This window comes from Heteronotia binoei, chromosome 6, assembly GCF_032191835.1.
Source record: "Heteronotia binoei isolate CCM8104 ecotype False Entrance Well chromosome 6, APGP_CSIRO_Hbin_v1, whole genome shotgun sequence".
Lineage (NCBI taxonomy): Eukaryota > Metazoa > Chordata > Lepidosauria > Squamata > Gekkonidae > Heteronotia > Heteronotia binoei.
Window position 1 is genome coordinate 89,357,643 of NC_083228.1, and position 25,491 is coordinate 89,383,133.

Consider the following 25,491-nt stretch of genomic DNA (forward strand, 5'->3'; position numbering starts at 1 on the left):
AAGGTACATTTTTCACATTATAGATTGGCTATTTAGTAGTTTGCAGAAATGGCTGTCATGAAGTTTCCTGATGCGAATGCAATCCTGCACATATGATGACAACATCTTGTCAGACTATGTCTTCATGCATAAAATCTAGGATTTTAAGAACTAGAATTTTAAAGAACTTTTTTTTAAGAGAACATATCCAGCTTCATGCTCTTAGCTCTTTTTACAACTTTAACTTTGCAATTCAGATCCAGAGCCTGAATTAAAAACAGCAGAGGTGAAAGCAGACTAAAGCCATAAAGGAAAAGAAAGGAAAGGTCCCCTGTGCAAGCACCAGTAGTTTCTGACTCTGGGGTGATGTTGCTTTCACAACGTTTTCACAGCAGACTTTTTACAGGTGGTTTGCCATTGCCTTCCCCAGTCATCTATACTTTCCCCCCAGCAAGCTGGGTACTCATTTTACTGACCTCGGAAGGATAGAAGGCTGAGTCAACCTTGGACCGGCTACCTGAATCCAGCTTCCATTGGAATCGAACTCAGGTCATGAGCAGAGAGTTCAGACCACAGTACTGCAGTACTGCTGCTTTACCACTCTGCGCCACGAGCCATAAAGCAGCTTCCTAAATTTGCTAGTTGGTTTCACAGTTGTGGCTGGATAATAATAAATAAGCAGTACAGACTAGTTCAACCAGAAGTGAACAAGGAAAGAAAAGATAATAAACTAGTAGTTTATTGGCACATTATTTCTGTGTTGACTGGAGGATGAAATTAGAAACAAAAAAATTGTATCTTAACAGCTTCTGGTTTACCATTTTGCTATAAAAGATGCTTCTTTATTGTAGACCACTTTAAAATCCCAACCACAAAACCCAGCAACATTATAACACTGATTAATTGCCATCTCCCCAATTCCTTAATGTTTTTGTGAATCTTAGCACTCCCCCACCATATCTTATGCCCTATAATATCTCTTGAGAAAAGGATATAGATGCATTATGAAATCAACAATGGAACCATATGATTATGAGCAAATCACTTTAATCTGAAGAATTTATAGGATGCCACATTACAGATATATGGCTTCTTTTCAGACTTCTGTCATGCCTACTTGTTGATGGGAAGCCATAATCCAGCACTGATAGCTGAACTATATTTTAAATTTAGCAGTTAATTTCCTTATTTTAGTCTTCTAAAACCGTCAGTTTTTTCAGAACTACTCGGTTGTAATGACACACAGACAGTGTGTGTTACAATACCTAATGATGTGTGGAAGAACTAGAGTTAACAGTGTGGTTCAATGTGGCATTGCCAGGACCAATCCACTAAATTTTAAGGCAACCCCATGCCCCCACTACAGTGTGCTATTTCCCCCTCACTACAGAATTTCTGCTTATGGACCTGATTGAACTATAGGCTGTTTCTAAGTTTGAGGGGAAATATAGCTGCAAAACAATATAAAACAGGCAGTATTTCATACAAAAGAATCAAAAGCCGTATAAAACACAAGGGGAGGGGGGAGAACACAATTGTAAAAAAAGTAGTATGCTAGGGCCAGATATCAATGTTGATTCAGTTAATTAGGAGAAGGGGGTGGGGTTGAAGCCTACTTAAGCCCCAGAAAACTTACTGATTCCTGGAGAAGGAAATTTGGGGGTGACTGATAGAATGGGACTTCCAAACTGGTTCTCTCCCCCCACCTAGTAATTATTTACAGGTCCCCAGTTCATCACTATAATAGCAAACTGGCTGAAACCTTCTTTAATCCTAGGAGGAGGAAACTTGGTGGGGGGGGTCTCCAGATTGTGTACCCGAGTGCTTCTTCATATGCCCCCGGTTTATCACTACATCTGATAGTAAATAGACTGGACATGGTTACCATGACAAAAAAATCAGGGTGCCCAACATGGGGGAGGTCTCTACTTATTTGGGAGAACTACATATGCATGCAAAAAGGGGGGGCACTGTAGGTTAACCATGGGGAAAGGGCATTCCTATAAAAAATGCTGATCAGCACAAGTATGATCTAGAAGGGATGGAAAGCAGCTGAGTGATCAGTTTCGAATATGTGTAAGGGTGGGAAGAATCAATCTGCAGAGGTCCCAGAGAAACCAGGGAAGAAAAATTTGTAGGGGTGGGGGTTCAAAATTACCCCCTGCAATATTTCATGCCCTCATCTTGATTGCTATATTCTGAATATTCCTGAAAGCGGAGAAATTACCAGAAATGAAAATGTATACCACACAGAAAACCTTCTTAAAGGGATTTCATATTCTAAAACAGGTTTCCTGACTATGGAATCCCACATCAGTTTTTACCCCTTCACAACTGACCTGAGCTACGTGAAGATGGAAGCATTTATTTCCTCACAGGCTTCACAGACTGAGGCAACTAGAGACAGAAGCATAGCCAGGCTGCAGACTTCAACTGTTTTAAGTAATTTATCTTCCTTGGGAATCCTGGGAATTGTAGTTCTATAAGCAATGTTTGTGGGCTTGAGATCTCTTAAAGTATTTTTCAGTGCATTACCAATCTGCAATTCCCTTGATTCTTTGACAAAATCAAAAGCTATGTAAAACAAATATAAATTTAGACAGGACTGGAGTCTGTAATGCAGAGTAGGGTTGCCAATCCCCAGGTGGGGACAGAGGATCCCCTGGCTTGGAGGCCGTTGGAGGCCCTCCCTCTGCTTCAGGGTCATCAGAAAGCCGGGGTGGAGGGAGGGAAATGTCTGCTGGGCACTCCATTATTCCCTATGAAGACCAATTCCCATAGGGTATAAGGAGAATTGACCCCCAAGTATCTGGGGCTCTTGGGGGGGGGGGTTTGATGTAGAAGCACCAAATTTTCAACATAGCATCTGATGCCTCTCCTCCAAACACTTCCCAAGTTTCAAAAGAATTGGACCAGGGGATCCAATTCTATGAGCCCCGAAAGAAGGTGCTCCTATCCTTCATTATTTCCAATGGAGGGAAGGCATTTAAAAGATGTGCAGTCCCTTTAAATGTGATGACCAGAACTCCCTTTGCAGTTCAATTATGCTTGTCACAACCTTGCTCCTGACTCCACCCCCAAAGTCTTGAATTGGAATTGGTAACCCTACAAGGAATATATATTTTTTGTAATGGGTCTTTTCCCCTTTCTTTCTGGCCTTAAAAAGATCTGCTCCCCAGAACTAAGTAGGGCTAGGAGAGCAGGCAAACCAAACAAAAAGTACCACCATCACATATCAAGGGCATACACGTATAAAAAAGAGTTGTTGGTTCACAGCCAGAGCATTGGTCCTATTGGTAGATACAGTGGGCGACATTCAGTCACAGTTTCAGGATCCTGATATCTGTATCTATTTTCTGGAAGATTTCTTCCTACTACCCCCATTCTGCATGCTCAAATCATTATTTTTAAAGGTATATTTTTATTTATTTATTAGAAAATAAAGATGTGAAGGGGATACAGAAATGGAAAAGGGTTACATATCACAATTATGTGTATCAAGGGTGTATGAAACAAAAAAAGCATTTCTCCATAACACCCCCCTTCATTATAATTTTAAAAACACTTTATATAAAATACAATAATAGTTCTGTTGGGGTACATCTATATTCAATATATTCAATTAATTTTGCCATTACTGCATATTAGGTGGGTTTACATGTTCAAATCATTATTTAGTATGTGAAGTTCTATTAAATAATCTACAGGTTGTGATAATGGTCATTAGAAGGGTGGGGGTTTTTTTGTGGTGGTGGGGAGAAATAATGCTCAAATTATCTAAAATTTAGATGCTGCAGAAACAACAACAAAACACCAGTTGTGGCATCTTAGATTTATTACAGCATAATAAAACTATTACTCCTTAAGGTGCTACAGGACTCCTTTTTGTTTTTGCTGTAAGAACACAGGAAGCCTTCTGGAATTTACTATTACTCTTAAAGAATGAAAGACTTCACTCTCTGCTTGTGGCAAACTGAGGCCAAGACTGGTGTGTTGGCCTACATTACAGTAGAAGAATCCTTTGGGTCTAGTTCTATAATGCCAAATGTAAAAGCATAAGAAACAACTTTAAGGTTTCTGCAAGTTTCCATCCTTTAGAAAAGAACAAGATTGGACATGAGATGCAAGAACAAATCAGAAGAGGGTAAGAAGATGACGACATTGGATTTATATCCTGCCTTCCACTCCGAAGAGTCTCAGAGCGGCTTACAATCTCCTTTACCTTCCTCCCCCACAACAGACATGCTGCGAGGTGGGTGGGGCTGAGAGGGCTCTCACAGCAGCTGCCCTTTCAAGGAGCTATGGCTGACCCAAGGCCATTCTAGCAGGTGCAAGTGGAGCAGTGGGGAATCAAATCCAGTTCTCCCAGATAAGAGTCCGCAAACTTAACCACTACACCAAACTGGCTGTCATAAGAGAATGGCACTGAAAATTCAGGAATTTATAATGTAATATGATGCCCTAACAGCTCTCTGCACATTCCTTTGCACTGTTCCATCCCAAGTTTATACCTACTGAAGCGTACCTGATGATGGTGATGGGGTTATTGAATCCACACCTTTCTTCTTTCTGTTGAATGGCTAGTAGAGGGTAGCTCCATCGCACTGATCCCTGTGAGATTCCAAGGTAGTATGAAGAATGCTTAAAGGAACTGTTATCCTCATCTCCTGTCCACCCCCCCTTTTCCCCAGCAGCAAACAGATGTTGCTCCACTCTGCCGCCGTTCATCACCAACCCCACCCCATTCCTGCTTTATAGTACCATGTTGTATGCTTAAGGTGGAGGAATCTAAAGCTGGAAGCAGGTTCCTAAGAGCATTTCTAGCTTTTAGCAGACTTCGCCTTTATTTGATATGAGGGTGTGTATTTGCGTATCCCATAAAAATGCAAACAGCCACGTTTCAGCAAAGTGTTCCTTAAGGCAAATATATAGAAAAGCATATTTGAAAAAAAGAAAGCCATATACTTCAAGATTTTTTTCTGCTTTCAGCACATGGGGGGTGGGGAAGAGGAGGGAGAATAAACTAGGGAAACCTGGCACTCTCTGATTCCAGTGGTTTTTTTTTCTCCCCAATGGGGACATAAAGTGGTTTACACCATTATCCTCTCTTCCATTTTATCTTAACAGCCCTGTGAGGTAGGTTGGAGTGACTGGCCCAGGGTCACCCAGCAAGCTTCCAAGGTAGAGAAAGAATTTGAACCTGACTCTCCTAGATGCTAGTCCAGCAGTCTAACCACGACAACACACTGACCTGTTAAATAAATTATTATCTATTAAAACATTCAGAATGGAACACCTGAACAAATCTGTTTGAGACAGAAATGTGTAACACCTTCCAGTTTTAAAACATTAGATAGACGTGAATGAAAGTAGAGAGGAAGAACAAAAGGCAAATGTAGTAGTCACTTTTATAAAACACAGCAACAACAAAATCCCAACTATGCCATAAACTGTGAGGAATAAAGACCACAGACTACTACTTACCCCTTGCAAAAAAAAAATAACACACACCGTTGTGGATACTGAGTTTTAAAGGTAGCATGGTATAAAACTCAAACTTGAATATTTTCTTACAGCAGGTGACTTTACTGTGTAGAAACCTTTGGGGAGGGGAGGGAGTACCTCAAAGCTAACTCTATGAAAATGTCTTTTGGTCAGGAATGTCCTTTTGGTGAGGCCACATACCAGGCATGTAGTCTCAAGGTTGTTTCTATGCATGTTTACTCAAGAGGTCTAGACGTCCATGTTTTCTACTGGACTTATTTAATGTTAAGTACAAGTTAAAATCTGCAAGCAATACCTGTTTTTGAAACAGGTGACCTAATCTTATTTTTAGCATCATCTCACAATGAATGCAAAATCATTCGTTACATAGCCAGGCAACATACATGAATTGTTGGTCAAGATCTACAAGTCCAGAGAGATTTATTATTCTGTTAAGGGATCACTCTGGCAAGTAAACAGAACACCACACTTCATAAAGCCAAGGCTTCCAAACTCTGCCACCAGAACACTAAGGGGAACATGCGGCAGAAATGTGGAGAAATTTGAACATTGGCTATCAGACAGGCAATGTGGAAAGGAAGATGTTGGAGCTGATCGTAGGCTTCAGGTACAAATTATTTATTTATAAACCCTGGAATTCTCTGACAACGATCATACACTGCAAAAACTGCAATCAGAACTGGGGCTGGATCTTTCTAGTCTCCATCCTCACAGGAAAAGCTCATTCAGCCTTTTTAACACACCACTCAATATCTTTTATTGGAGCACATGACTGTGATCCTGTATGCGTTCAGTTCTGTGGACATCAGTGGGCCTTACTTCCAAATAAGTGAGTTCCTAAGAGAGGGGCATAAGACTCTAGAAGTCTAATCAGTTACATACTCACATAGCCCTCGTAATTGTAACTTTGGAGCATCTCCTAAACCCTTATACATTGCTCTAAATGTGCCTGCTTGAGAAAGATCAATCATATCCTGTATTCTAAAGATAGGAGATTTGGGAGAAAAAAACAAACCCTTCACTAATGACTTTAGCAAGGCTAGGCAGAAAACCTACAGCAAGGCTACACATTAAAAAAAAATCCGTTTCTTCCAGTTTACAAGAGGCACCTTAGATACACAGGCAGCCATCTACTCCACCTTCTGCTGTTGGCTCAAGAGTTCTGATTATGTCATCTATGAGCTCATAATTGAAGAGTGCTTTAAAGACTGGCATTAGGGAAACCAACAAAGCAAGTTCAAGGCTCACCTCCCACAAGCAACCAAGAAACCTGAAACAGGTAAGTCATGGGCAGGCTCCTGTTGAAAGTGAAAGGTATCAGCAATGGCTTGTAATTAGAGAAACACCACAGAACTACATAGAAGCCAAAAATGCCTGCTTTATCTACTGAGAGAAAAACACAGAAGGAAAATTATAAGAATGCTAGAAAGATTTATTTAGACTCCCATTCCTCCAAGCTCTTTGAGAACTAAGTGAAGACCAGCTACACTAAGATTTAAATCCTAGTAATACAGCCTTTTTTGTTAGAATACTCAATATCCCTAAAATCCAATACCCTAATATCTAATCCAAATCTACATTTCTGTACATAAATCCTTAGTGGATTGTGAATTGATCCACCTGTTTCCACTTTTCATCTTTCAAAGAGGTCACTGACATACCTTTTTTCTAACTATTACCAGTTCTCCCCTCTTTCCTGAGGCCTGTGTACTATACACTGAGGAGTAAGCTGCGAAAGAGAAGCACTGTGCTCTCAAGCTCTGCCAAAGAGTTGGAGTCATAAATCCTGTCCAATATGACGTGTTGATGTTAGACAATCAATAAATATTGCAATTCCATAGATGTCAAGATGTCAAAAACAACATCTCTTTACCTTAAGTTGCTATAGCACAAACTACAGCACTGGAAATGACCACTCAGCGTAACTGTTTTTCCTGAAGAAATTATGAGCACTCTGTGCTGTCCTCAGGAATGTTAGTGTGGTGTAGCGGTTACAGTACATTGGACTTGGACTAATAAGACCTAGGTTCAAATCTGTTCTTTAATTTTACTTGTAGATTGCTCTCAATTCCTTCAACTCAGAGAGAGAGGTAAATATATGAAAAATACAATAAGAAGCTTTGTCAGCTGTGAGCATTGTCAAGGTTGTTGTAAGATTTTTTTTTTTTAATATTTGCCACCCCTTCCAGTGTCTTTGCTTAAAAAAACAACTATTCACCTCCAACTGCATTCAAGAGGTATGCCCAACTGCCTCCCTGCCACAAATCTTGTTAGTTTTTAAAGGTGCTACTGGACTCTTGCTCTTTTCTATTGCCTTCCTGAAAAAGCCTAACATTCACATCTATATTGGATCTTCCAATCTGCACCTTCCCTGCCTATCTGATGCTGGGGGACTGAAAGGGTTGGCTTTCACCTATAAGAGAATTCAAATATCCTGACCTCCACTCTCTACAGTGCATTCATATGGCATTGGCATTCCAAGCTGCCTAGCAGGTTCCCACAGGAATTCAGCATTGCAGATCACACGGCTGGAATGGTAAATGGAGGCACAAGGAACAAAGGCGTGACTGTGCAAAGAGAAGAACAAGGATATAAATAACTATCCTTTTCAGTGCAAATATTGACAGATGCAGGCAAAAGCCTAGCTCTTGAAAAGACAAGTGGAGACTGATGAAAGCTGCTAGACTATGCAATCCCCTTTAATTTACAACCGCTGTTACCATCATCAGACAGGCACTAACTGATAGTGACTAACTGTTGCCTGTCCTCAGTTTAAGGATTAGGGCGGAAAATGATTGTTCTTGTCTCTGATAAAGCTAATGCTTGCTTTATTTCAATGGTTAGAAAAACTCTGCCACTGTTCTGAACAGATTATTGCTACTGCCTGTGAGCAGACAGTGGCTTCGGGGACCCGTGAATTTGTGATTCTTAAGAGATATCTATTACTTTACAGGCAGAAGATGCTGTTCATCAGAAGATGTACTTGCTGCTGGACTGCCCAACAGGAAGAGACATTGTCACAACCAGGAAATCTCACACGTTAAGGTTTAATAATATTCAAAAACAACAATAGTGTGCATTATATGCAAGGTCTGATTTCAGTGCTCTTTGTTGGCCATTTGCTCTGTAAGTGTCAACAAACTGAAGACGGAGGGTGCAGTGTGGATAAAAGTCCCAGCTGCGACACTTAGGGAAGAAAGAAGGGGAAAAAGGGACGGAGAAGGCTCAGAACCGAACAAAGGTGGCGTCAATCTGCCGAACGGATGGAAGGGCCAGCATGATTTTGCGTCGGTATTGTGGATCTTTCTGCAAGGGGTTTCGCTCTAGGTAGACTGTTTCCAAATTCTTGGCTCCTTTCAATTCATCCAAGTCACTCCAACTCTCAATGAGGTTATCATTCATCTAGGGAACACACACAAAAGACAAACTCACAGCAATTTTTTTTAGGCACAACATCCATTATCTGCATCTGCCAGGCTATTGACACTTAAATTCACACTCTTGCCTATAACATATCCCATTGCAAAACAAAGTGAAATGAAAGAAAGTAAACCTGCTGTTCTGTTTTCCGGGATTTGCATAAATGCAGGGGCAAGGCAGCTGGTAAAATGAACACATCTGTCCATCAGCTATGAAAATGGCATTGTCTGCATGAATTTTTTACTCAAGAATTAGAGTGTATTCACTCTTCAAATATCATCTCTTCATGCTATATAGGAGACAGTGGAAATGAAGCACTCTTCAAAGGACTTATATCCAACAATGTGTCATTGGTAGCATGCGGAACTGCCCTGCATTCCTCTCCATTTCTGCAGCCCTTTTCAAGCCCTAGAAAAATTATTTCCAGAGTCATATACAAGAACCACACTGCAGGCTGCAGCACTGCAATAAGGACAAAGGGGATGAAATTGCCCCATCTTCTCTGTTCTGTCAGCAAAATTCCACTGATGGAAGAGAGGCGGGGATGACTTCATCCTTCCTCGCTGTAGCACTCTCCCGAACCACACATCTGTTCCTCCATAGAGATTCAATGACCCCAAAAATGCTCTTTCCAGGAGCAAGAGGAGGTTGCAGGAACAGAGAAGAAAGTGGAAGACTAGATGCTTTCTGCAGATAAGATTCTGGATACAATCCCTCGTATTTACCAGGATCTCACAATACTGAGAAGCAATAAAACAGAAAATTCATTTATCCATGTTGAGAAAATCATGTAGGTTTAATCTGTATGTAGGAAAGGGGGGGGGGAAGGAATATGGAAATAGGAGTCAGATGAAACAGAGGCCATATCACATCAAATATTTCTGTTCAGGGTTCACCCAGAGAGCACTGGACTGTCCTTTGCTTTGATAAAATTTACTTATGTTTATATGTGAAAGACATAAGGTCTGAAGGATGACTGTGCCTGCTCCCTGTCAGTAAATTCCAAAAACCCATTCTCTGCAACTCTTTCCTGTCACTTTGAGAGAACATCCAAACAATTCTTCCAGTATGCTTGTGAGCCGCTCCCATCCAATTCTTTCTTGTCTCACTGACAAAGTGTGAGGCAGCTTGGACTGGCCAAGAGGAGAAAGAATCCATGTCTCAGCATCTTACGCATAGCAAGCATGATATAATGATAGAAGGCCTGGCCAAAACCCATCAAAAGTAGGGGTGTGGACTGGGAAATGCCTGTCTTTGCTTTGCTCCTCCCTCTCACTGAACTGAAGCATACAGTGGAGTCTACCCAGCCTATCACAATAAACCTGCCATACTATATAAGTCACCTTGGTCTGAAATTCTCACATAACACATAAATGGAAGGGGAGAGGAGGAACGGAAAGAGGTTGAACAGAAGAAATGGGGCCTCTGAAAGATGTGACTTCAGAGGACAAAGATCACTCTTGGGTAGAGAAAGGGAACGATAATCAAGAGCACTGTGAAGTGCAAGAAGAGAGAGACAAAGTACAAGAATGGAACTCGGGATACCCAGAATGGGGAAAGCTAGGTAACTAGCGGGGCCAACTTGTGTAGTCGAGGTGAGGGAGAGTGTATAAGCTACAAAGAATTTCTGCAAAAAGGGCGAAAAAAGGGCATAACAGAGTATGAATAAAAAGGAAACATTGTAGTAAAATTGTAGTACAAAATGTTTTTCTATAGTTAACATACTGATACTATTTTTAAAGGATGAAATGAATTTGACATGCTGTTATATTGCATTCTTTGGGCCTCCTGATAATTTATGAATCGAAGTCCATTGTACAGAAAACTCTTGGGTTCAAATGGATCCTGTATAATTTTTCCTTGTTTTAGGGTCTTGTCTAAGAAATGTATTAGCTTTTCTAGATTTTTTACTTCTGACCATTTGAATTTAAGCTTGAATTTAACATTCTGCTATTAAAAATTCCAAAGTAAGTCTGGGAAAATCCACATATTCACTAGGTTCAAGGAATCATCTTGTAAATGCTCATTCATAGGTGAAAGCTATAATTTCTCTTTCCCTCTCCCCATTTCAGACTCACCCAAAATTCCTGCAGTTCCGTTAGATGGGAGATATTTTCAATCTTTTTGATCCTGTTGGCTGCAATGTCCAGCATTGTAAGCTTATTCTAAAACAAGTAGAGAAAACTTTAGCCTGGGTTTCATTTTTTGTTTCTTCCCTACTTGTGACCTTGGATTATAAGGGGCATTCTTCATAGCAGAATTCAGCAGCCATATAAACTGCACAGATCCTGGCCCCAGTTTGTAAACTTATTAGGTCTTGGCATTGGGATACCGAAAAGGCAAGATAAAGAAAGCACAACTCATCTCCCAGAATACTAATATAATGGAATTTCCACAATATTGTATCATCTATATATTTGCAATTAAAAGCCTTATCCCCAGTAGGAGAAAACAATAAAGAACCAGGACTATTTGATTATTTATTTATGTATATACTGCCTCTCTGGAGATCTGGTCAAGACTGTTCATGAAGTAGAACAAGACAATTAAAATTTTAAGAATTTATCACTATATAAACAAGCCAGTAATATAAAAGCAGTACTGTTATTGCCTATTGTTATCTTCTGCTAGCAGATGAAAACCTTTTTGCTTCATTTGGCATTCCCTTGTTGACTCTCCTTGCTTATGTTTTAATTGTTATATACACAGTTGTGTGTTTATTTAAAGTTGGTTTTCAATTATTTTTAAACCGTTGGCCCCCTTGACAACCCAAATTGAATGGAAATGTGGCACAAAATGTTTTAAACAAACAAAACAACATTGAGCCACCTAAAATTAAACCCTAAATAGAGACTTCAGAAGAGTCTAGCAGGTCATGAACATGGTGTTTAAAAAGATGAAACCCCTCAATTAAACCCTTATAGAAAGAGATGCTTTGGCCTGGCACCCGAAAAATAGTAAAGCAGGTATCAGGTGAGCCTAAAGGGGGAGCACATTCAAAGGCAAGGTGCCACCATGGGAAAAACATTTCATTTTAATCCATTAGCATATACTGCCTTCCTGTTTTCTACCTCTTCTAAAAGCAGACTTGCATTATGTTTTGCACCTTTTCACCTGACCCCATCCTGTAATTTTAGGATGTGTGTTGTTAGCCCTGCGCAGACTTTCAGTGACTTCCTCTACACAGTACAACCTACAATTTCAGCAGACAATATACAACTGGCTTCTGAAAACAGTTACTCATGCTTTCCTAACTCCAAAACAGATAATATTTGCCAATTTTAAACTATGTGTTTATAAGAACTCAAGACATTTGTTACTCAAGGAAAATATTTAGTGGGCTTGGAAATGCCAAATGATCTCTAGCATTAAGCTATCTTTCTATTTAGAAGGCAAAGAATCATCAAAAGCTAGAACTGACTCATCTTTTTTTTTAACCAATTAGCAGCTCACAGTGTTTTCCAGCCCCTCGATGACTTCTATGCCATTATGACTGAGATACAGCTCGCGCAGGTTCACCAGATTCTGCAGTCCTTCAATCTTGGTCAACCGATTGCTCTAGAGAGATCATAAAACTCTTATTAAAAAGTGTTAGAATCAGAACTCATTGTTAAGAAATAGGCAAATCTCTACTCAGACTATTCAGAAAAACAAAGACTTCCAAGCCCAGGGCTTCTGGGCTACTTTTGATACAGTTTTTGCAGTAATGTGCATCTGCTTAGGTAACTCCAGGATACATACAATATTTGAAAACATTTAATGTGCGGAGTATTTTTGCGCAGCATGCTTGCACGTGATCTACATAAACTAGAGTCAGGTTCCTGAATAGCTGCTGTTCTAATCATGCTACAACAAGACACAAAGTATTTGCACAAAAATCACTGGAAATCATCCCATAGCTGTACAGTATCTCATTAGCTTATGCATATGTAAAGCCTGGAGTTTTGCACCTATAGCTTTCAAAAGTATCACAAAGTTAAACTGCAACAGGTGTTTCCTGATGAGTTTAATGGAGAACCTTCTATACTGTGATGTAGCAAAGGAGGCTATGGCAGTTATTCTTCCTGTCTTAATATTCTATTGACACAAGACATGCTATGTATGAACCAATTAAAACTTGCAATATCCAGAGAGGTACACTCAGCTTGCTGCCGCCACTGCTGTCTTTTTTGCCTCTTTTGTGGCTTGGTCATGCTATGTATGATTTTTGCTCTCTACAAAGAGCACTTGCTATTCTCTAGTGTAGTGTAGAAAGCTGACACATATTCATTTAGCAAACTGAAGAAGACGACCGCAGATTTATACCCCACCCTTCTCAGAGAGGCTTACAATCTCCTTTATCTTTTCCCCCCACAACAGACACCCTGTGAGGTGAGTGGAAGAGTCTGCAAACTTAACCACTACACCAAACTGCTGAAACAACTTCACTCCTGTTGTAAAAGAAAGAAAAATGCACACTAGGTAACAATTGCCAATGACTAGGGGAAAGGAGATGGAAGGTTACACCATTTTGCCACAAATTTTGTTACAAATTTTTTGCCACTGTGTGACACAGAGTGTTGGACTGGATGGGCCGTTGGCCTGATCCAACATGGCTTCTCTTATGTTCTTATGTTCTACACAATGTGAACCTAAACAATGGTTTTCTGTCTACATTCTCAGTTCAGAAAACAGGCACCAGAATACTAGCAACCCTAAATTCAAAATATTAAAAAAGCAAATTCTGTAAAGCTTTCATAATAGGAAAATCTGGGTATGTTAAATGACATTCCTATGAAAAACACAATGGGAAGCCCAGGGGTGGTACCTGTATGCTAAGTACAGTCAAGTTTGTTAATGCATCCAGGTTCTGGAGTTTGGTGATTTTATTCTTTCCCAGAAAGAGGCTGTCCAGGTTAGTCAAAGTATCAATATTCTGAATTTCCTGAAAAAAATGATAATAGAAAGTAATATTACTATCTTTGGTTGATAAGCAAACATGTCATTGATTTATATCACCAAAAGAGGAACACTGAAGCGCTGCCAAGAAATCCACACTGGCTCACCTCTTCTTTGCTGTAGACCAAGGCATTAATGAAAGTATTCTGGCAATCCCTACTCCACACTAGAGGTGTGCATTCGGCAGAAGTCAAGCCGAATATATGCCCAAATAAGGCCTTATTGACATTACTTGGGCATATATTCAGCCAAATGTGATTCTCCAATGTGAATTTGACAACCTAACAGAGAATCCTGACTATATTTGAGATTCATGGATCTATCTGGCTCCATTATACCCTATGGGGTCATTATAGTAAATGACATATCTCTCCTAGGGTATATTCAGGGCCCAGGGGAGGGAAGGAGGTTTGACGTAGAGGCACCAAATTTGCAGTGCAGCTGCTGGAGCCTCTCCCCAAAAGAACCCCCAAGTCTTAAAAAACATTGGACCAGGGGATCCAATTCTAGTGGCACCCAAAAAGGATGCCCCCATACCACCAAACAATGGTGGGAAAAATAGCACAACAAGCCCAGCAGAGAAGAGACTCTCCCAGAGAATTTCTCCACTAGAAAGTGAAGTTTTTTGGGGGACGCATTTTTGCTAGGCCATCAGCAGAACAAGTGTCATGTACCCTGCAGAACCAGTGCCACTGTGGCACTGCCAAGAAATGAACAGGACTACAGTCAAATGTGAGAATCTCTAAAGTACAAACTGAGAGGTGCATTTCTTCAAGGACAGCAGAAACAATACACTGTACTAGTGGCCAGCAGCAGAACCCAACCAGTGCCAACCAACCAGCAGTACCCTCTGCCATCGTGGCAAAGGCCAGCCCCACAAGTTTGATGTCAAGTGCAGCCACAGAATCACAGTCCGAGCAAGAAAGAGAGAGGTTGCAAGGACAGCAGAAGCAGCAAAACAGTCTCCATCAACACAACCCACTGCCAACATGGCAATGCCAAGAAAGAGCCAAAGAGGGTACCCCTCATCTCACCATTGTTTCCAGTGGTGGGGAAAATAGCACAATAAGCCCAACAGATTCTCCCAGAGAATCTTTGCTGTAGAAAGTGTGGGGGGGTGGGGTGGGGATTAAAAGCTAAAGAGATAGACTTACTTTCTCTTTATTGTTTCCCACCATTTCTGCCTCTTTCCTGTCATTTGCCCTGATTTTCAGAGCAATGGCTTGGGGGGGGGGGGAATCTCTACAGCAAGGCTTGCAACTTTGCAAGGTTGTTGCTGAAGTTCAGCAACTATCTCACTTTCCCTGCCTTACCCTCAGATTGTGATTCTGTGGCTCTGCTTGACATCAGAGTGGACCTGTGTGGCTGGCCTTTGCCACAGTGGCACAGATTACTGGTACAGTGTACTGGTTCTGCTGTCCTTGCAGAAAGCACACACACATGCCCAGTTTCTACTTCAGATATTTTCAGATTTGACCTTAGTCCTGTTGGGTTTTGGCACTGCCCCAGTAGAACTGGTTCTGCAGGGCACACTGCATTGGTTCTGTTTCTGGCCTTGCAAACATGCTGCCCCCCGTTTCTGGTAGAATCTGCTGGGCATGCATGCCTGCCTTGCTTTTTCCCCACCATTGGAAACAATGGAAGATGAAGGCACCCTCTTTGGTTATCCATAGAATTGGACCCCCCTAATTCAATCTTTTTGAAACTTGGGGAGCTGTTTTGGGGAGAGACTCCAGCAGCTACATACAACTTTGATACCTCTACTTCAAACCCACCCCCCAGCCCACTGAATATACCCTAGGAGATTTGCCACTGATCATAATGGTCCATGGGTAAAATGGGGTTGAAAATTTTGGGAATCCTAAATTTTACCTGAATTCCAAAATCCAGAATTCCCCTCCCACCGAAAAAACCCCAAACACTATTTTTTTTTCTTGCACATTCTTACTCCATACTGACAAAGCAAGTTAAATTAAAACTGTACACAGTTAACCAGAGGTGGCCTTAGCCATAGAGCATCTGGGACTGATGTCACAGACCCCACTTAGAGGAGTCAGGGCCCTTCTGTGATGAGAGCCCCCCCATCCTGCAGTCAACTGCCTCAACAGCTATTCTAATAATATAATAATAACAACTTTTTATTTATATCCCGCCCTCCCCGCCAAGGCTTCTTGCTACTTCTTGAAACTTCTTTCTAAAGAGCCACTATTGATGTCCTACACTTCTGAAGATTCAGGCTGGGGGGAAGGTGATTAACTGTAGGGCAGTGATGGTCCCCCAACCCTCCTTCAACTGATCCCTTCACTGTCTGAGGCATCATGGCAAGGAGGGCAATCGCCCCCTTCCACCCTATAGCTAATTGCCCTCCTGCCCCCAACCTGTTTATGAAGCCCCATGTACAAGTTTTGCCCAAGGCCCTAGAATCACTAAGACTGCCCCTATAGTTAAGCTACAAAAGTGCTTAAGAAAAATGAATTTAAAATCTCAGTCTGGATCCTTGGTATTTATGGATTTCCAGGGAGTCTAGGTAATGAAATTATCTAAAAAGAACCACTAGGTCCGTTCATTCAAAAACAGTGATATGCTGAACCCATTAACAGAATGTGTCCTGTTAAATAATTAACATTCCAGAAATTCATGTGAAACAATAAGACCACTTGGCAGAACAGCTGATTGCAAGGTTCTGAAAATAAAGACATGGTCAGCATTGTGAAAAGAGGAAAAAATTATCAGTGCCTTTAGGGAAATTCTCCAAAGCAGATACATAAAGGCTGAAAAACAGGAGATGCATACTACCTATCTAATAGCTAGACTTTGATTTTTTAAAAATCATCTTACTGTAAAGTTTCCATTTTAGATCTGTCACGAATTGTATCTAATGAGTTGCCTAATTGCACTTAGAATCACACATTTCCTGTGACTTATCAGATTACCCTATTTTTCATTACCTTGCTGTCATCTCCCTCCCCCCTCCCTAACTAGCTCTGCAACCTCCCTTTGTTCTGGCTCTTCAAATTTAAAACATTTTTTCTTACACTACTTTTCAACATATGCGTCCTGTTTTGTAATGAAAGGGTCTCTCAGTGTTCTTGCTCAAGAGAACTGAATGATTGTTAAGTCAACACTATTGGGCATTTCCTTCTTCCCTTTTAAGTGCTTTTCTTGAGTTACTCAGAAAGGGGCATTATATAATTTAGCAGAAAGAAGGAAGGTAGTGGAGAATAGAATTTGAAAGTTATGTGGATATCTTTCTCAGGGATTCTTTGGCTGACTCTGAGTCACAGTTTTACTCACAGCAGATGATCTGTAACTGAAGGTTAGTATTCCTCCTTTTTTGGTTTGATAAGAACCATTCACCAACTGCGTCTAGGAAGGATTATTATCAAACGTTAGAGAGAAGCAAATACCTACTCTGATTCGATTAGATCCCAGCTCCAACATCTGTAACTGCTGTAGGTTGCTTAGGTTCTCAATTTTACTGATTTTATTGTTGACCAGGAAGAGTTTTTTTAACTGAGTAAGTTGATCTAGCCCTTCAATGGTCCGTAGAATATTAAATGAAATATCCAGGATCCTAACAGGAAGCAAAGAAAATACCTCATTAGCCTTAGACATGACATTTGTACACCACACTTCCTTCAGGGAAAACATGGTTGCACCTACCTGTAACTGATGTTCACTGAGTGTCCTCTGTGCAAGCACACATGAGACTGTGTCAAAGCAGGCCTGCCATGGAGAAGTTTTCCACAAGCTTCTTGAATTCTACAGTTCTCTTTTCCCTTGGCACCACTGAGCTAGGGCTCTGTTCCCACCCAAATGGTTGCGTTATGAGGAGTGGGGGGAGTACTCTTCTCTCCGTTCTCTTTCCATCATTGTGGAGACAAAGAATATTAGATGTGGCCCACAGTGGGGAAGGAGGGAGGGATGTGTACCTGCACAGAAGATGCTGATGAACATAACTTACAAGTAAGTGCAACCATGTTTGCATCTTTGTGTCTTCCATTCAGTCTCGCATGGGAGACTAGCAAGCTGGCTTACCACGGAGCTCAGAAAGTGCCACGAGAGTGGCATTGTTTAAAAAGAGCCATCAGCGTTCCCTTAAGAGGGACTAGAAAGGCTCGTGTAGGAATAAAAACTACTATTTGATATTGATCTCCTGAGGTAAATAAGATTGCTGTAGAGCATCCTTTCTCCCCGGTGGTGGCAGAAAAAGGATTGAGGAAAGAGTGTTTCCCCACCCCTTGTCACATGACCATTTGGACGGGAACAGAGTCTAAGCTCTGGGGTGCTGAGGGAAGGGGAAACACTCAGTTGTAGAAGTTTGTGGAAAACTTTTCAGCAGCAGGTCTGCCCATGTGGAGCTACACAGAAGACACAAAAATGAACTGCAGATGTCACACAAGGTTGGTTTCCATTTTATCCTCACTACATTAGGTAGGCTAGGCTGAGAGACTGACAGGCTCAAGATGACTTACTGAGTTCTGCAGTTTGAGGTGGATTTGAACCTGGGTATCCTCAGTCCAAGCCTAAACCTAAATACACTACAACTGTAACGTATGTATTAGTATGCAGTAGGAGTTACAGTAGTACATTAAAGTCCTCTGACAGCCCACTGGATACCAGGAAAGCTGCAGCATTCTCTTTTTACCAAGAGAAATCAAATAAGGACCCTGTGATGTAATACATGTAATAAGACCTCTAAATAATGCCTTAAAATGTTGTGAACTGTGTACATAGTTCTTGATAGGCAACAAAACAGGCTGAGAAGAGGGAAAGTGTGTGAGAGAAGTGGAGTGACTCTGAGTAACTGAGTATGAGAATGGACACAGGAATCAAGTTTTCTAATTGTACAAAAGTATGTAACTGAAAGGGAATGCCAGGTAGTGGAGATATAAACTTTATAAAAAACACAGGCAAACACAATTAAAGATTTTTTTTAAAAAAAACTTAAAATAAAATACGCTTAAAAGATTATCACTTGCAATATTTTGTTTATTTAACAGTTTCTGATAACTGACACCTCTTACTCTGGATTACTGCATCAAAAGCTGGACACAATGTCTGTGCTGTAGCAATCCTGAGTATGCTGTTCAGGTGTGTGTCTGTAAGTTGCAAACCTACTTTTGATTTATCGATATTCACTACAAAAATCTCATGGTCAATGCTTTGAGCCCTAAGACCCAGGGAAAAACATGAAATAGCTGAGCACTGCAAGCTTTTGTGCATAAGTTGCTTCAAGTGCTGGTCAGCCAATAGAGAAAACAGAGGCTTTGCTCTGTAGCTCCCGTGCAATTGAGCAAGCCTGGCAAAGCAAGCTGTGATGCAGAAGGAAACAAGAGAGAGAAGGAAGCAGATGAAAGTGAGTTGCTCATGGGCCTGATAAAAGCCCTCTGGGGTACCTGATCTGCCCCTCGCCACATGTTTGATACTCCCAGTTTAGACTATTTCTTTTAAAATATTACAGGCCACCTCTCCGAAGAACCTGGTTGAAGTGGCTTACAAAATAAAACATGATAAAATCATAATAGAGCATAAAATCATAAGTGATAAACTGAAAAACCTAGCAAAAAATGTTTAGCAGCATAAAGCTAGTCTAAAAACAGTTCTTGGGCTTAGAGCAGACTGCAAAATCAACTGAAAAAGTTGTTTAAAAGCCTGGGTAAAAAGAAATGTTTCCGCCTGGAACCAAGGGGAATGCTACAGCCAACATGCCACCACTGAAAGAGATCCATCCTTGGTCATCAGCTGCCTCACCCCTGCATACTGATACAGAGAGCAGGACTTCAGAGGACAATCTTAAATGGCAGGATAGGCATTAGAGGAGGAGGTGGACCTCTTGATTTAGGGCATTTTCACTTTGGATTGTATTGCAGGTCACAATAGCTACAAGATATCTAAATAGATAAAGCTCTAGCAATTACATTAATTAGATTGCTATTAATCCCACTTCCAGATGGGAAGGAAAGACAGTAAACCAATAAGTATATATATCAGCTCTATTCCAGACTAAACTGCTAATTTCCATTGATTTTCCCTTCGCATTGCAGACCCCTCAAATAATTCCTCAGAGTCCCCTATTGCCCCAGGAACAGTGGACATCAGTAAGCTACAATGGAAGGAAAATTCAATTCTGCCATTTGAAAATTTAGTGGGATCCAACCCATCATGCCAAACCATAATTTGTCATAACTATGGTTACTGTACAATATGGTCTTGTGTGGTTATTGGGATGTAGATTTTGCTTGGATACTCTGATAGAGATGGTGTCAGATGATAAAACTAGCCCTGTATGAAATTCTCAGCTTCTCCATGAACTACTTTGGTTTGCTACCTTTCATTCTTTGTTTCCCATGTGTAAATAGAATGAATCATCATCATCACCTTACTGTGCTCTTCTGTATGTTCCCAGCTGTGAAATCTCTGGGATAGGTGAAAAAGATTTAAAGTGCTCAATCATTCAACACCGATACCATGCCAAACTCTAGTTTGTTCTAAGCTATGGTTAGCGTTAGGATAAGCTTGTGAAAGCTAAACTGAGTCATTATCTTGCATAAAGCTATAATAGGACTGTTTTATGACCAACGTTTTACAACTAAATACATCCATGTTATAGTAATGCTTGCCATTTTGACAGAGGTGATTGATGAGTTATCTCTGGCAACCACAATGAAAAGGAAGCTGAATGTATTATCTTAAGAGAGCTCAAGTGGCTTCTTCGGTTCTTGTCCAAGTACTCACTCAAGACATGTGAGGGCTTCCAAGTTCTCAATCTTCCGAATCTGATTGTCATAGAGATCCAGTTCTCTGAGATTCTGCAACTGTTCCAGGTTCTCAATGCGTTTAATCAAGTTTTGACGAAGACACAGAGTCTAACATGGAGAGAAAAGATAAAGAGGAAAAAATAATGATGTATAAATCTTAGTAAGAACTCACTATGGCATGTTTAACAGCTTTGAAAAGATGTATTTTGGGGTGCGGTTGCTACCCCTGAGCCAGTTACAGGTATTACTCCCCTATCAGAAGAGAGCACCTGCAGCAGCCAGTGTCCAAACATGTGTTCCCAAACAGGGAAATTTCAGGACCAGGAAAGAAACTTTAGCCATTGCACTCAACTTGTGTCCTAACTGGGAAACAGCAGAATGTTAATCCTGCTCCCCCAGCCTTTCTACTATAGATGCAGCAGCAATAGAACTCTACAGCATTTCCCTACCTGAGGACATATAACAAAGCACTGCTGTGCACACTCTTGCCTCTCTCATGCAGTGGTGGCGGTACTATCCCGCTCACCTGGAGAAGGTGAAATGACTGGCATTTTCTGATTAGCCTCACCTTGACTTTCTTGAGCACCTCAAAACCTTCAATCTTCCCAATTCGGAAATGATTCAGGTCAACATCCTGCAAGAAAACAACCATAAACCACCTTAGTGCTCACACGAAGATTCATCTGCGTGATGCGCCCTGAGCCCGCTTGCAGGGAGGGCAGAATATAAATTTTGAATAATAAAATAAAAATAAATACATTTCAGTATAAAGTCAATGTCAGCCTTGAAGACTGGCTGCATGTAAATCACAGTTTGTTCACCCCCCCCCCCCATTGATAACTGAATTTAGTGCTTAGAGTGGGTAGCCTTAAAGGTCAAAAGCATTTCCAAATTATCCACTTAGAAAAGCAACACTCTTAGCTCATTTGGCTTACAGGACTCATGTCTACAAAAACCCCCACATCTGCGTGATGAATCGACTGCAAAGTCATAGAAAACAGGTGACAAGCCCCTTCTATGAAGGCTAAGCAAAGACTTCCCCTCTACCCGTTTATCATACAAAAGCATACACTCCAATTTAATCTGTAAATAAAAGGGGAAAGAAATAAAAGGGGAAAGCATAATCCCCACATTCTTATGAGTACTGAAGTTGTGCCTTTAACTACCATGCCGCAAACAGGAAATACTTAAGCTAATTTAGATAAACCTGTAGAAGTGCATCTCTCTGTATTTGTTAAGTGCTACAAAAAAGGGGAGAAAAACACAACCTTGCATGAGAAAGGTAACCATAAAAGTTGGGACAAAGAAAAAGAAAGTGAAATATAACTATGCATGCAGTACAAAAAATATATAATTTAATAATGCAATGAGAAGTGCTAAAATATAATTTATAAACAACAATCCTGTGGCTCAGTATATAAATAACTAATCCCAAGATGACCCCAAATAGTCTGTTGCCTTCTCATATGTCTCAAATGACAGGAAACTGGAAACTGATGAAGATTTCCACCCCCACCCTTTATTGTTAAATTAATGGAGGGCTCAGTTTGACTTATACCACTGAAGGAGGCAGGCGCTAGAATATGTTTTGAATTGGTTCTTGCATATGGAGACAATATGTATTTTTAAACCTGTATTTATGTAAACAGACATTTGTCTTTATTTATTTAATTTGATTTATATCCCGCCCTACCCCACCGAAGCAGGCTCAGAGCGGCTTACAACATGGAGATTCTAACAATAAAATTCAAATTTTAAATACAATAACAATTTATATAATTAAGAGATTAAAACATTAAAATACATTAAAAATCAGTACATCAATCCAGCACTACGCTATCTATCAACTTCCTTCAGTATTTTGGTAGTTTTGGTGGTTTTGATACCGGTCAGTTATAGGCCAACCGGAAGAGGACTGTCTTACAGGCCCTGCGGAATTGTCCAATATCCCGCAGGGCCCTGACCTCCTCCAGTAACTGGTTCCACCAGCAAGGAGCTGTTATTGAGAAGGCCACGTCCCTGGTTGACTTCAACCGGGCCTCCTTTGGCCCGGGGATTACGAGCAGATTTTGGGAGCCAGAACGCAGTACTCTCTGGGGAACATATGGGAAGAGACGGTCCCTAAGGCAGGCAGGTCCTAGACCATATAGGGCTTTAAAGGTAATAACCAGCACCTTGTACTGGACTCGGTATATTATTGGCAGCCAGTGCAGTCCTCGAAGGCCCGGCTGAATGTGCTCCCGTCTAGGGAGCCCTAGTAGCAGCCGAGCGGCGGCGTTCTGCACTAGCTGCAACTTCCGGGTTCGACACAGGGGCAGCCCCATGTAGAGGGCATTACAGTAATCCAACCTTGAGGTGACCGTTGCATGGATCACTGTTGCTAGATCGTCCCGCTCCAGGAAGGGAGCCAACTGACTCGCTCGCCTAAGATGAAAAAATGCGGACTTAGCAGTGGCTGCTACCTGGGCCTCCATAGTTAAGGCAGGCTCAAGTAGTACCCCCAAGCTCCTGACCCTGTGCGCCATTGTCAGTGGCACACTGTCAAGGGCTGGAAGGGGAATTTCCCCCCCCAGACCGCAGCGACCCAAGCAAAGGACCTCTGTCTTTGCTGGATTTAGTTTCAGCCTACTCAGCCTGAGCCATCTAGCCACGGCTTGTAATGCCTGGTCCAGGTTTTCTGGGACACAGTCGGGCCGGCCGTCCATGAGTAGATAGAGATGGGTGTCATCAGCGTACTGGTGGCAACCCAGCCCATGCCTCCGGGCAATCTGGGCAAGGGGGCGCATGTAAATGTTCAATAACATTGGGGAAAGAACTGCCCCCTGAGGCACCCCACAATCCAGCGTGTGCCTCTGGGACAGCTCACCTCCAATTGCCACCCTTTGTCCCCGACCATCAAGGAACGAGGAGAGCCACTGTAAGGTCAACCCCTGAATCCCTATATATTGGGATTAGGTACTTGTATGCTGTTGTTTTTAAATTATATTTTAGCACTTCTGATCGCACTATTAAATTATATACTGATTTGCACTACATGCATAGTTATATTTTACTTGTATTAAGTGCTGTCAAGCCACTTCCAACTTAAGATAACCCTATGAATTAATGACCTCCAAAATGTCCTTTTGTTACCAGCTTTGCTCAGATCTTGCAAACTGAGGGCTGTATCTTCCTTTATTGAGTCAATCCATCTCATGTTCCTGCTGCCTTCAACTTTTCCTAGTGTTAATTACCCTTTTCAGTGACTCTTGTCTCCTCATGATGTAACCAAAGTATGATGATAGCCTCCGCTTAGTCATTTTAGCTTTTAGGCAGTGTTCAGGATTGATTTGAACTCAACTTTTTCTTTTTAGTGGTTCACAGGATCCATAAAACTCCTCCAATACAACATTTCAAATGAATCAACTTTCTTCCTGTCAGCTTTCTTTGTTCAACTTTCACAACCACATACAGTAATAAGGAATACTATGGTGTGAATTATCTTAATGTACATCACCAATGACAAATCCTTACACTTTTCTGTCCTTCCCAGTCACAATCTTCTGATTTCATGGTTGCAGTCTCCCTTTTGGTTGATGATGAAGCCAAGAAATAGAAAATCTTGAACAATACTTGGACTTTCAAAAGGCTTTTAGCAAGATACCTCACCAAAAACCTCACCAGTCATGGAATAAGAGGACGAGTTCTCTTATAGATTAAAAATGGTTAAATGACAGGAAGCAGAGTAGGATAAACTGACAGTTCTCACAATGTAGGAAAGTAAGCAGTAGGGTCCCATAAGTATTAGTAGTGGGCTGGCACTATTTGCTTTATTTATCAATGATCTGGAACTAGGGGTGAGTAGTGTAGTGGTTAAGTTTGCAAATAACAAAAAATTATTCAGAATGGTGAAAACCAGGCTGACTGTGAAGAGCTCCAAGAGGATCTCCACAGACTGGGTGAGTAAGCAACTATGTGGCAAATTAAGTTCAATGCTGTTAAGTGTAAGGTAATGCATATTGGGACAAAAACCCCTCCAAATTCAGACTTATAGGGAAACAGACTGTGGATAGCTCAATGAAAGTGTCAACCCAGTGTGCCGCATTAGTGAGAAATGCAAGCTATTAGGAAAGGGACTGAACATAAAATGGCTGATTTTATAATGCCCCTGTGTAGATCTATGATGCAGCCTCATTTGGAATACAGTTATGGTTGCCATATCTCAAAAAGGACATTGCAGGATTAGGAGGCTGAAGCACCTTCCCTATGATTAGGAGATTGAAAAATTTTCCCTATGAGGAAAAGCTCAGTTTAGAAAAGGGATGACTAAGAGGAGATATGATAGAGGTTTATGAAATTATGCTTGGGGTGAAGAGAGTTGACAAAGAAATTTTATCCCTTTTTCTCAATACTAGAATTTGAGGACATCAAAAATAGCTGATGGGCAACTGGAGAAAAGGAAATACTAGTTTACACACGGAGAATGATTAAAATGTGGAATTTGCTGCCAGAGGATGAAGTGATGGCCACAGGAACAGGGGATTAGATAGATTCATGGAGGATAGGTCTATCCAAAACTTTGGCTGCCAATCTTAGGATCTCCTGGCTATTCCACAAGCAATGCCATATGATGATTATTATTATTTGTGGCTACTAGCCATGGTGACTGAGAGGAATCTCCATATGCAGAGGCAGTCAGCCTCTGAATCCCAGTGCGAGAAGACAATATCAAGCGAAGGTCTCACAGTCTCTATGCCTTGTTGTTAGCTCTCAAGAGGAACTAGTTGGCCACTGTGTAAGACAGGATGCTGGACTAGATGGACCACTGGTCTGATCCAGAAGGGCTGTTCTTATGTTCTTGATCTGAATTTCTTCATTGTCAAGCTTCAAGTAGTATAATTCCTCAGTA

The 25,491-nt window shown here is 41.1% G+C and overlaps 2 protein-coding genes across 5 annotated transcripts in view; both read right to left on the reverse strand.

The window, feature by feature from the left end:
- The window catches only part of ANO7 (anoctamin 7), a 51,745-nt gene extending 47,096 nt beyond the window's left edge, over positions 1–4,649 (reverse strand). Inside the window, exon 1 of one of the 3 annotated variants that reach the window (XM_060242113.1) lies at positions 4,505–4,649. The gene's annotated coding sequence lies outside the window, so the exon portion shown is untranslated. Of the gene's footprint in view, positions 1–2,237; positions 2,257–2,318; positions 2,388–4,504 lie in introns of those variants that run through there. The other 2 variants (XM_060242112.1, XM_060242111.1) reach the window with 2 other exon arrangements.
- A 3,863-nt stretch (positions 4,650–8,512) lies between these two features.
- The window catches only part of PPP1R7 (protein phosphatase 1 regulatory subunit 7), a 30,583-nt gene continuing 13,604 nt past the window's right edge, over positions 8,513–25,491 (reverse strand). Inside the window, exons 4-10 of one of the 2 annotated variants that reach the window (XM_060242130.1) lie at positions 21,172–21,237; positions 20,581–20,711; positions 17,254–17,416; positions 13,712–13,828; positions 12,358–12,462; positions 10,983–11,069; positions 8,513–8,886 (exon numbers count right to left, since the gene is read on the reverse strand). In XM_060242130.1, the coding sequence (XP_060098113.1) occupies positions 8,710–8,886; positions 10,983–11,069; positions 12,358–12,462; positions 13,712–13,828; positions 17,254–17,416; positions 20,581–20,711; positions 21,172–21,237 (846 nt within the window). In that variant the 3' untranslated portion in view covers positions 8,513–8,709. The remainder of the gene's footprint in view (positions 8,887–10,982; positions 11,070–12,357; positions 12,463–13,711; positions 13,829–17,253; positions 17,417–20,580; positions 20,712–21,171; positions 21,238–25,491) is intronic. The other variant, XM_060242131.1, reaches the window with a different exon arrangement.